Below are 12,898 nucleotides of genomic sequence, written 5' to 3' on the forward strand. Positions count from 1 at the left end.
AGTGGAATAAGTGTTTATTTTCTATTAATAAAAATGAATTTTGACAAAAGCGGACTCTGCCTTCCCCTCCCCCACCACCCTCTGGGATAAAAGCTTTCCAACATTGCCAGGAGCTTTCAGACACATTAAATTAAAGAATATAATGAAATTAAGCAGCTGGGACATAGGGTAGTATTTGCTTTTTAAGTTCACCCAAAGCTGTGCTATCATACCAGGGTTGACCAGTGTAAATAAAAAGGAAAACAGAACAAAAGACATGCACGAGGACGGACACTGGCTTGATCTGCTGGCTCAGGGCCACACATTTAATTTGCTTTTCCAAAATCATAATCTTTAAAAGTATGATTCTGGGAAATTCATGCCACTAGCCTGAAAGCCCACTGACAGTGAAGTGCATCAACTTCATCTTGCCCAGTAAAAACTTATCCCACAGAAGCCAAGATAACATCTACAGGTGTTTCCTCTGTGCTTCTGACGGTCACCTGCATGGTCACGCCATCTGCTAAGGCCAGCCTGGACCTCACCAATAAGTCATAGCCACCTCTGTATACACCTGAGAGAAAAAAGTGAGGAAAACCGTAGTAAGAACTCAAGGCAAGCTCTGACTAGTGAACTTTATTGTGCTCTGCCTGCACTTCCTTTCTATTATTTTAGTTTAGCTTTTCTGGAGATTTGTGTTATGGTGGGAATTGAGTCCTACATACAAATTCAAAATAATCTTTTATATTCCCATGATACCAGGTACATAGAAGGTATTCAAGAGTATTGGCTTGGTGCACTCAAATCGGGGGGAGGTGGTGGCGTTGGTATTTGTGGGACAGATTTAAGCAAGTGGTTTAGGCCAAATATACATCTTAAAAGAACAATGTAAGGACAGCATGCAAATTAAATAGCTAAAACAAATTCTTCCTTTTGATAGGGCTTCAGATTGTAACTTGTAACTCATACAGTGTATGTAACTCATACGGTGGGGCAGGGGCAGGGGCAGGGCAGGAGATGCCCGTGCGTATCCCCCTACTATCAAGTTCTGCAACAAAAGAAAGGGGAAATCCAATGGAAGTTTCTTACCTGCCAGATAGAGGGAATGGGAATTCTTGTTCTCTGGTACTTTGTCGGACCTCTCACATGGCTGCAAGCCCAGGAATGTGATGATGTTGTTGACAGCTTCTGTGTTGACAAAAGTAAGGCAACAGGATCAGGAAAGGTCAGCCTAGGTGTCTGCCTCTACACCAGTACGTGCTGGGGGCTGTGGGTAGAAGGGGTAGTGTGTGGATGGAGGCCGCTGGGCTAGGAACTGGTTGACTCAATTCCGGGAGATGATGACAGGGTCCTGGCCTTTTAAGTGAACTAGTTTATGCAGCATTTAAAGAGAAGTGTTCTTCTGGGATAGTAAGCATTCCCGCTAGGTTTCGTGCTGCTGTCAGGCTATACATTGATAGTGAAATTGTTCTCACCTTCAAGAGTTTTGGTAGAACTGAGGGCAAAGGTCTCCTCTTTCTCATAAGTATCTCCCACTTCTTCCCAGGCAGCAGCGAAGTTAGGCTTCAGCACCTTCTGAATGTGGTCAGACAGATTCACTTCAAGATCTTCCAGCTAGTGGACACAAGCAGAGGTCAGTAAATGAGAGTCCTCTTCCTGCAGGACAGAGGTGGAAGGGCCTGATTAACATGGCTTTCTCATTCTGCATTACATCCTTTGTGGCCTAGGAAAAACTCTATTAGCAAAGCAGTGTGAAGTCCTGTAGTCTAGATAACGCTAATGATGTAGGCCTTCGCTAAGAAGGAAAGCAAGAAAATATGGCAAGAGCCACATTCAGGTCAACATCTACAGCCCTGGGGTACAGAGCAGCCTTGTTGCCACACCTAACCGTGAAGTTCAGGCCGTACAGGGCCTTCTGAACCCAACATTCCCCAGCAGGTGGATATTTCTTAAAGTTTCCCCTGCAGTCTATGAAGACTTTTCAGTCCATGATGTAGCTACGTATCAGCGAACTAAAAGCTGCTGAACAAAACAACAACCCCAATATTGTAAATAAAACTTGTTGATCTCAATGAAAATCATATACTCATTTTCACCTTGTAATTATCCCTATTATAAAAACATTAAAAAGGGTGAGTGTTGTTTCAGTCAGGAAGTGGCGAATCTCAATTCTCTTAGGCACGAGCCACACCCCTGACAGCCGAGGCCCAGTCTCCCCCGCCCCCCGCCCCCAGCGTAATCTCAGACGACCGAAACCCCCCGAGTTCGCCTTAGGTGTTCCTAGAAGAAGGTCCTCTTAAGGCAGAAGTCAGCGGCGCGAGGGTGCCACAGTGCCTCTCTGCAGGGGTGACTCACCACGTACTCGTCTTCGTACCCCTCCTCCGCTGGAACCCCAGTGTCAGGGTCGCAGTCCCGGACAGTAAACTTCATGGTGCAGCTAAAGGTGCCTGCAACTGGAGGAGCAAGAGCAGGTGAGCCTTGTCAATGGGCGGTGCTCGCACAGAGTCCCCTCGGTGACTTAGGAGGCACCGGCTGCACTTGGCACTGTGTTCTGTACTATCAAATGCAACGTTCGACACTCTGCCTTCTGGGGTAGCAGTTCCCCAGAGCAGCCTGTGAGCTGGTCAAGAGGCAGTCTCACAAAGGGTCACTTTAGAATCACCCCCCACTGCGGGTTAGAATAGTACAGAAAAGACGATGCTGGCAAAACTCTGCTTTTGCGCTGGTGTAAAGGAAGCAGCAGGGGAGATGCTTTGGGGAGCTTCTTGCCATGCCTGTGGAAGGGGGCTGCCTGGGGAAAAATGTAAGGACCGCTATTTTAGGAGCTAACAAAGCAAGAAGTATGGATGGTAAAAAAGCACACAGATCATTAACACTAAGCACAACAGAGTCTAAATATCAAAAGATAATACTACCTTTAGACTGTGGGCCAACAGTGGGTCCGCAGATCACCAGAATGAATTTGCTCTATGCCTACTTCCAGCCTACCGCGAGGTCAGTGAGGAGGTGCTAGGACCGGTAACGCTTAGGTCGTACATGGAAAAGCAAGTGGGTGGTTATATGTTTTGAGATGACTGGTTGGAAGTAGTAAGAAATGGAGGTAGGGGCCCATTTTGGGAAAGTGAACTTCATGAAGACAGGATTTTCTGAACTTTCTGAAAGAGGGGATCTATGACCTGTGTGTGAAGTAAAGGGTGTAACCCATGGTCTGGAAAAGGCACACAAATATTAGAAATTGGGGAGTTCAAAGATGATCTGGGGCATAGGCCAGAACAGGGAAGAACAGACTCTGATGTAAAGGCTGTATGTGACCATATGGTTAAGTGAGACTTTTCATCTGCTCAGTTTTAACTTTAAACTTACTCCCTCCAAACATGTAGTAAATGTCAGTACATGTTAACATTATATGTAAAGGTGTAAACTAATGTACCAGACTCTTAGCTAAAAAGATGACTGGGACATGATCTTTTTCTCTAATAGCTAATTGTCTAGGAGTTAAATAAAGAGTATGTGTGTGTGAGAAAGATCTACTCATATACCTATGATATCACAATGCCATAGGCGCTTTAATACAACTTTTAATAGCAGGCTGTGTGGGAGTGCAGGATTAACAGCCTGGGAACATCATAAAACATTTGAAAGGATGTAACAGTTTAATTGCATCTCCAAAGATATGAAAGAGCTTTGGTGAGCGGAGGAAGGTGCATGAGCTAAAGGAAAGAGGCCAGAAAGGCCACGGGTAGCTGGAAATAGTAAGAGATATGCTAATGGATAGGTGCTGAGAAGAGATTTTGCTAAGGAACAAATTTGAAATACCTTGCATTTCAAATGGAGGAGACTACATGTTTCCCAACGGGCTCTGGTGAGCCAAGGCAGACAAGAGACTGAAATGTTAGAGGCGATGAGGGTCACCGGTGGGAGTCCTGTGACAAACAGGTTTGAGTTCAGAGAACAAACGACTTTAATAGAGCGTGTTGAAAACGTGATGATAGTGGGTTGACCCGTATAGAAAGAGTGCCTTTCAAGACTACAGATGCTCTTTTAATGCCGTAGGGGTTGATGGAAGAATGTTCATGGTTAAATTCAGCTAGGGTTTTCTGCCAGAGGAAGAGGGACGAAGAAAAGAAAAAAGTGGAAGTTAACACAGACCTGGAATGGGTTGGCTGAGGCATTTAAAACAATGAAAGGACAGATATGGGATTATGGTAGGGACAAAGGTCATGACCAAGTAAGAATGGAGAGGCAGGACAGACATTAGCAATGAAAGATTATAGGAACCCTGGGAACCCTGTTGGCAATTGAGGAAGGGGAACAAGCAGACAAACAGGAACAATGGCAGATCACAGCCTGGGCAAACTGGTTGGATTTTTTTGTGTAAGTAAAGACTAATGATTCCGTATGGCTAAGTAAGTGATAAAGAGACACTGAATAAGGAAGCAAATAGGAATGGTATTAGTAGAGATTATGTTCCCAAAACTTCAGTGGCAAGTTTTTAAGGAAACGGTGTGGTTGAAACAATGTGAGGTTACAGGGAATTGAAGGCGAATACAGTAGAAACCAGGGAAGCACCCTGTCAATATTGCTAGAAAGGATGGCTGACATGGGGTGCGGAGGGGAAGGGGTGCGAGGGGCCTTTCCACGGCAGGAGAAGAATACGGAATCCCTTGCCATAATGTAAGCATGAGAGCTTCGTGAACAAAGGCAGGCAAGTGACGGAAGGGAGTAAGAGAAGGCTGCGCTGAAGGTCTACATTGAAACTGTCCTCAGAGAGGAGGCTTGTCTTGTGAGGACTGACTACATTGCGAGGTGACTGCTGGGGAGACTTGTGTGACAAGAGCACAGGGTTAGAGAGGAGATGGACGCTGGAGGCGATGTAAGGAGACAGATACGGGAACGAGGCTGGTGTGAGGAACATGCGGTATGGCGAACGGCAGAGGGGAAGATTGGGCAGGGAGTTGCCAGGTCTCCACCGATGGACGGGAGACTAGGACTAGATACGAAACGGGGTTACGAGGAGGTTCCAGAACGCTTTGCTGGAACAGTAATTGAAGAGCAGGATGCGGTCAATGCGGCTACATGAGAGACAGGGCGAAAGGGACAGATGCCGAAGAGGCTATCTGCAGTAACCCACGCAGGTCTGCACTAACCTAAGAAGGAAATGCGTGCAGTCCTGCGTGAAGGAACCAAGGAGGATGAAAGTGAGTTGAGCAGTGAGGGCGAGAAATGAGGAGTCTGTGCCTACCAGGCAGGAGGCCGGACCCACGGGCGCGCTGTATATAGGACGGGGGGACGTTGGAGATAAGGTCTTTCTCTAGGACAGATACGGGGGGAACGGAGAGGTACGGAACAGCACGATTAAAGCTGACCTCTGATGGAAAGGGGTCATTAAGGAATGACGGACATCAGCCAGAAGGATAAGAGCATTCCTGGGCCAAAAGTCACGAGCACTAAGCAAGACGGGAGACTGGAGGCCAAGAAAAGGAGGTGCTGTGGAGCGGAGGGCCAGCAGGCAGCGCGGGTGTGGAATAAAGATCTAGAATGGGGGACCCTGCCAGAGTGAAAAATAGGTCTAATTAGTCACCTTCTGGCTGTAAAGATCATATTGTAAGGAGAAGTATAAGGAAAGAGTGAGGAGCAGGGGCAAGAATCGGAGGCAATAGTAGACTAGCTCTTGAAGCACCATTTGGAAGGCAATTGTTAATCAAAGGACTTGGGTGACAGGAAAGTTTGTAAGGAAACATGAATGCTGATGAAGAGCTACCGCTGGCAACCTAGAGAAACTAGGCTTGCCTGACTTAGAGGGCGTGGACAGGCAGTTTGTCCAGAGCAGATGACTGAGTTAGACAGGGAGGGGGTGAGGGTTATGTGCGTCCACTCCTCCTGCAGCGAGGGGGTAAGTGAGGTGATGCGGACGGACAGTTGGGATATTGCAGTTTATTGTATAGTGTGTCACTAAGGCTGGCTGCTCTTAGAGGCTGTCCTGCCACGGGAGGGTTGGCTGAAAGTAAAGCTATTCCCTAGAGAGGCTAGTATGAGCACATCATGGAGGAGGAGAGAGCATGACAGAGGCTGGGATCTGAGAATGGAGGGAAGAGAGAGGGTTGAAGCTGGGGCGCAGAACGTAAGGCGTGAGTAGGGAAGGGCACTGGACAGGGCCGGGATGCGAACACCGCGAGTGGCAGAGTCGCGGTTAACTGGGGAGATGTGAGCTAAGCCAGACGACAGCCAAAGGAGAGAGACTGTGACGAGGAAGTGGCTAAATAAGAATTGGTGTTTGAAGGACTGCCATGTGGGAAACCTTCCTTGAGACCACAACTGTGACCGACAGAGTGAGAGGCTCTAGAGTCTAAATGGGATGGGTTTCAGTCACGGCCAGTGGCAGGAGCCCGTGAAGGTCTGGACTGAACTGGGAGAGCACATGGATTTCGAAGAGGGGGGAGGAGACGTGAAAGAAAAGACTCCTGAATCCATAAGAAATGATACAAAGATGGTGGCTGAAAACACGAGCGACTAGGTACAGGAGTTTCTGTGGGGTCAGGCAAGGAGAAGAGTGGGGGAGTCTGAAGGAGAGCTGGTTTACTGTGAACACTGGCAGGTACTGACAGGGAGGCCGTGGTACCGTACTTATACCAAAGATCAGGACTGAATAAGAGAGACTGGAAACTGTGTAAAGTGGGTACTACATGAAAGGTGTTGAGAGCAGGTGGACTGGAATGGGCAGTTAAGATGAGGAATAGAATTTCCCAGGATAGGCAACCCTGAAAGACCTTCTGGGGAGTCTCTTGGTCAAATGTTGGGTCTTAATGCCAGGCTTGGGAGAGCAGTACTGTATACAATGGGAGGCAACTGAGGCCTGAAAAATAACAGGAAGTTTTCATTGGGAGGATCAGGAGATGGATTAAAATGAGCCCTGATATAAAATCAGGGCACTAACCTTAAAGACACCAGGACAGATCTCTGAGTAGTCTGCCTGTGGCACGGAAGACTGATGTGGGAGACGCGTGGCTGGAGATCACGCTCTGAACCCCACTCAAGTGTAAAACGTGGAAATCACCTGTTATTTCCGTGTCCGGGTGGTAGATGAAATTGTATGTATGTGATTCAGATGGGGGAGGGCAAACCACCAAAGGGAGCTACAAATGATTATCGTGCAAATGCCACATTACAGTTACTCGTAGAATTTAATCTGTACTGTGACGATTTTTCTGAAGTGAGAGGCAGTTACTGGGCAGAGAACCTGGCCAGGGAGTGCTGTTCGGCAGGAGACTGAGGCCATTAGAAAGAAACACACATGGCACCTAAAAGATAAGGTAGCGTGTTTCTTTAGGACAAGATAGGTAATAAGGGGAAAGGGAATGGGGAGCGACATGACAGTTGCCCCCAGGTGGAAAGGTCATTTGAAGAGTGGCAGATACTGACTGGAGGGAGAGGGCCCTACCCCCTTGGGTGAAAAGGCAGGAGAGAAGAGGTTAGAGCTCAGAGGAGCATGACTGTTAGCTTTGCCACGGATACTAGGATGAGCTGAGAAAGAGAGAAGTCACTGAGGAGCCTTGGATAGAGGACCTATCCTCTATCCAAGGAAGGATATAACTAATATAATATTTTTTACCGATTCTACTTAAATTTTTTTTAAAAAAAGGGTAGTAGAAAAGGAGAAAATGGAGACTTAAGAATGGAAAGGGGCCATATGCAGTGAGTGAGGGAGGGGCACCTGCCGGAGAGTAGTGTGGCCCATGGCAGGGGCGTGAAAGAGGGCTAGAGCGCGGGGTACTGGGGCGTGGGGGAGGAGGGACTTCAGGAGAGTGATTTTATGTGAACTTAGATTACAGAGGAAGGGCGGCGGGGGGCGGGGGCGTAAATGAGAACTGAGGTTAGGAAGGAGAACTGTTAGGACGCTGCTGGAGAGGGAGGGTAGAGGGAAGCTGCAGGGATGGACCCATAATCCAGCCCACACAGTCCGGACAGCGCGTGCTGAATATGCGGTGTCCATGTATCCGGAAGAGACTACTGAATCTATGGGAATGACGTGCGCCTACGTAGTTCCTGAAGGAGGGGGGGATGCTGAATATAAGGCAGCGTTTCTATATGGCAAAACAGGAGTAAAACAGCAAAGGTAAAACTGCTGCCAGCTGAGGAAGCATCATTTAGTACTGACATGGAAAATGTCAGTGATACTGACTGGAAGGGTAGGGCACTGGGCTTGTCCCAGGATCGTGGTGGACAGGGAGGACTGCCAGGTTGGAAGCTATCTCAGGTAAGGGCTGGTCTAATGAGGAGAAACTCGTTTCTGAGTGAGGGAGAAAGAGAGGGTCAGGAAGGGAGGAAACCTCAAAGAGTGTGCATTCCTCACTGTGAAGGGTTGAGAAATATGGGCAAAATCTCCAAAGGAAAATTGGAAAGAACCGTGTCCTACAAGAGGGCCGTTAAAGATACACTTAGAAATTAAGGAAACATTAGGATTTGAAGAAGATGAGAGAAGCAGCTGGCGAAACTTGTATGAATGATCAGCAAAGAAGGAGAGCGCAACACATGGAGGTTGGAAGCGAAGGAGAGGGGATGTGTGAATTAGGCCACTGTGCAGGACATGTGGTATAGAAAGCTAACAATATGTTAGGGCAGTAAAGAGGGCTAAAGGGGAGCGTTAGGAAAAAGCAGGTGGAAATTTGTCAGACTCATGTATTAGCAAGGGAAGAAGTAGGGTAAAAATGTAGCAAAGTAAAAACTGGAGCCTGAGGTTTTGCTGTCCGGGATGCTTTGCTGGGAACGTACTGGAAATAATAGGTGTGGTCCTCACAGCGAAAGGTCAGAAACATAAAATGCAGGCCCGGGGCAGGATCCTAGGGAAGTTTAGGCTGCACTGAGAGTTCACACAGAGGCGGTGAATGTCAGACACAAGGGGAGAGGGCAGTGGGTTGAGCGGTGAGCGCCCAGCATGAGGGGAGTAGCTCTTCAGAAGAGACAGTTGAAACCTGTAACACTGATGTGTAGGCGGTGGCTGAGAGGAGAGACACAGAAGATGAGGCAGCATATTTCTCTACGGGGAAAGGAAGAACAAAAAGAGCAAAGTAGAGATTCCTGCAGATAATAAAGGGATGATTTTAAGAATGGCAGATACTGACGGGGGGAGGTTATGGCCCCACTTAGACCAAGCGTACGGTGGGAGGAGGAGGGGAGAGCCTGTGAGCTGAGTAAGGACCATTGCAGCGGTTAGAGAAGACGCAAGAGTAAACAGTTGGTAACAAAGCAGCTCAGCTGTATGATGAGAGACCTGGGACGGCGACCTTGAAGTGGGTCAGACTGGGTGAGGAGGCCCCATGGCAATGAGCAGTGTGTCTGACAGTTTCTAGGACGTAGACAGCAATGGGAATCAGAGAGCAGGCTGGCTACTAATGCTGTGGGTAAAATTTTTAATGAACAGAAAAGTTTAAGGAAGACAAATTCTCCTAAAAAGACATTACTCACAATCTTAAAGAACCTCAGGAACATGGGCAAGTGGTTTGCCTGTGGAGATCATCTGTATTTCTTGAGGAATGCCTGGGAGTCATGAGAGAAGTAAATCTCAGAGAGAAATTCTCTAGCCACTGCTGTGATATCGTGACAGTAGCTGAAACGGATAGTGAAGACATGGCAGACGTAACGGAATAAGAAAGAAGAGAGGAGCTTTAATCTAAGTAACGGGAGCATTGCATGAATTAGAACAGGTTCTCAGTTGTCAGACTGGCAAAAGGGAGTTAAGACGTGGGTCAGACACACCCAAAATGGAGAGCGCCGTGAGATCTCGAAGAGGCCAGCGGGCTGAAGAGCCCGGTGTGAAAGGCCGCGGCGGGCGGGCAGGGCACGCTGTGCGGGCGCAGCACAGGGCTGCGCGCAGGCAGGAGGCGCACTGCGCACGTCTTGATGATGAAGCAGTCTTTAAAGAATTTATATACATATTATTAATGGATAATATATTTATTAAAATTATAAAACATATGAGGATTAGTATCAAATTATATAGTGATTTTCTTTTGGAAGGGAGAACGGTATATGATTTTGAAGTGGTACACAGGAAGTCTCAATTATATGTGCAATATTTTATTTCTTTAAAAATCCTAAGATATAAAGAGGTAGGGTAGTGACTATGAATTTTGTGGGATGGAAAAATTTAATTACAGGGCTTGGTTGACAAGAACAGTTTGGGGGGCATCAATACAAATCTTGATGAAAAGCCACTGATAGCAACCTCAACGGCACTGGCTCGACCAACGAGAGAGCCTGTGGGTAGTTTTTTTTGGCAACATGATGCTCTGTATTTGGTAAGAAGCGGGTGAGTATCATTAAGGGAGTGTAACTCTAGAGTACATATACCTCGAGAGAAAAATAATATAACTCTTACTATGATTAGAGAGGGAAGCTGGAAATAGAGATGTCAGTATTTACGACAGCAAATAATCACATGAAATCAGGAAGAACTTGTAAAAAATGGTGTTAAGTTTGTTCAGGAATTAAAATATGAGAGAGAAGCTATTGAGACATGCATTTAAAAAGGGAAGGAAAAAGTAGAGAAACATTAAGGCTGAAATCTAATTAAGGAGAGGGAGTAGAGTACAGAGTTTTGCAAAATGTTAAACAAGGAAGGGCACTATAAAGGGCTGTGGTGAGGAACACTAAGATACCAGGGTTGGAAATGCACCGAAGAGTTGTATGCTAAGCCAGATATCAAACAGCTGAGGAGAGAGGTGAGCGTGCAGCTGAATAAGAACTGGAATATGATGTGTTGCTGCCCAGAAAGCTTTGTTGGAAAAGATTTGAAACAGTCGCTGTAGTCAGTCAGAGACAGGAGAGAGAGACTAAACGTGATGAACTTTAAATGGGTCAGAGCAGGAAGCCCAGGAAAGTCCAGCCTCAGTGGCGGGTGGAAACAGACTCAGAGTGTAGCAAATAAGGAACACCGATGACCACTGGACTGAGTGCTAAACAAAGTGTACACAACCAGGAGAAATTATTAGATTCGCTGGAAAGATAGAGCTGAAAGGAGGACTGTTGGAGCAAACGTAGGGAGTCTTCAGCAAAGGGAAAAAGGGGACAGAAGAGCCATGCGCAAGTTGCTTGCGATGGAAAGACAGTATTTGAATAGTCACATGGATGGGAGCAATGGCCATCGCTTCACACTAAGGCCAAAGATCATGACAGAATAAAAAAATAGAGACGATGGTAAGTAAGTAGAGGGGCACCGTAGGCATTAGAGAGCAGTTTTGAGGAGGTGGTGTGGCAACAAGACAGGTGTGAAGGAAAGAAGCACAGCTGTGAGAGCTCAGGACGGCGTGGAGGAGGGGAGAGGATGCAGGGCCTGGCCGAGAACTGGCAGGCTGGTCTGAGTTGTATGACTCAAGTGGTTGCTGGCGAGGAAGGCTTGGCAGGAGATGGATTAAGGTAAACTCTGATAGGAAGCCATTGGTGGAAACTAAACACAGCACCAGTGACCTTTTAGAAGGTATTGTTCGGATACTTTTCTGATTGACGAGTGGTTGAGAATCACTAAGAGGTAAACTTTAAGGGAATAATCCTGTATTCATTGAGATACAGAGTCAGTGAGTAAAAGAGATGTAGAATGTTTAAGATCTGGCAGCAAATATTCAAAAGGAGTCATGGAAGACTTGCCTGTAAGTGTGAAGTTTAATTGGCAGAATTTAAGGAATCATATTAGAACTGGCTAAAGGTGAGAGAAACAACTGAACAGATTTGTATTAAAAAATATAGGAAAGGGCAGGGGAGAGAAGATGCTGGTTGGGGAGGGGATGAATGAATTATACCAGCGTCGCAATCTGCAGGGAGCCAACTAGCAAATATTACCAAGACCAGAATGAGGATGAAGGCATCCCCCCGCGAGCCACTCACATTATCAAAATGCTCGTTAGCATGAAAAGTCTGTATCCATATATCACCACATGCTTGGGAAACTTGGTACACTGAGTTAGCATTCTTACGCTAGCAAAAAGTTTAAGTTTGCACACGAAACTGCATGGGATGGCCTATGTTTGCTGCCATCATAGCTCTTCTTCCGATAGGCTTACTTCCTAGGCTCAAGGTTTTTAAATGTGTTGGGCACTCTATCTATCCTCTTCCCTACGATATGCGTGGAACAACTCAAGCAATTCACCAATCGGTAAGTAAATGTTTTGACAAAGTTTCTTATTTCTATATTTCATTTAAAAAATGTGTATGCATTTATTTATCTTGAAAAACGAACCATATTTCTTGCAGTTTAAAAGGAGAATGCAATTGCAGTCTTATAGTATGGGATCATTTGGTAATGCATACAAACATGTACACTAATGAATGAATTATATGTTAAATAATTATGTAGTTGTCCTTCAAAATAGTTTATATTATACAAAATACGTAAACGTTTTTATCATAGTATTCTTGTGATGATTGAAAAAATATGTTGGATTATTTAAAAGGAGATGGTTGAGGGCTTTTTCAAATTCAAGCTATTGCAATATAAGCATTTACTAACAAAAACTGTTATTGGGCACACTATAAACAAAGGATAATGTTAATTGCGCCTACGTATAAAGCAGTTGAGTCAATAAAAGAACTGTGTGGTAAGGCAGTTCTTGAAGGAACAAAAGGGCCAGATAAAATGGTACCTAAAAATGAGACTTAAGAGGGACAGTATCCAGAAAAGCACATTTACAAAAAAGAGCAGTCAACAGAAAGGTTAGAGACGGGGGTTCCATGCCGTGGACATAAAAAAGGCAAGTTGCAGGGATCCTACCACAGAATACATAGAAAATGATAGCAATTCAGCAAAATATGTAGGAAGGAAGAAATACAGAACTGGATTGAGTAATGGATGTAGAACAGAACAGAGGGCCCGAAGAGGAAGGAATTAGTTAGCTTTTGAGAACAATACACACTCAGTATTTGGATGGTT

At 45.9% G+C, this 12,898-nt stretch overlaps 1 protein-coding gene across 1 annotated transcript in view; it reads right to left on the bottom strand.

The window, feature by feature from the left end:
- Window positions 1-60: 60 nt before the first annotated feature.
- The window catches only part of COPG2 (COPI coat complex subunit gamma 2), a 131,677-nt gene continuing 118,839 nt past the window's right edge, over window positions 61-12,898 (bottom strand). The window contains exons 21-24 of the mRNA XM_054564121.1: window positions 2,335-2,432; window positions 1,455-1,593; window positions 1,069-1,167; window positions 61-553 (exon numbers count right to left, since the gene is read on the bottom strand). Coding sequence (XP_054420096.1) covers window positions 423-553; window positions 1,069-1,167; window positions 1,455-1,593; window positions 2,335-2,432 — 467 coding nt within the window. The 3' untranslated portion in view covers window positions 61-422. The remainder of the gene's footprint in view (window positions 554-1,068; window positions 1,168-1,454; window positions 1,594-2,334; window positions 2,433-12,898) is intronic.

Source organism: Pteronotus mesoamericanus, unplaced genomic scaffold, assembly GCF_021234165.1.
Source record: "Pteronotus mesoamericanus isolate MK-2021 breed Mesoamerican mustached bat unplaced genomic scaffold, CSHL_Meso_final scaffold_85, whole genome shotgun sequence".
Taxonomy (NCBI): Eukaryota; Metazoa; Chordata; class Mammalia; order Chiroptera; family Mormoopidae; genus Pteronotus; species Pteronotus mesoamericanus.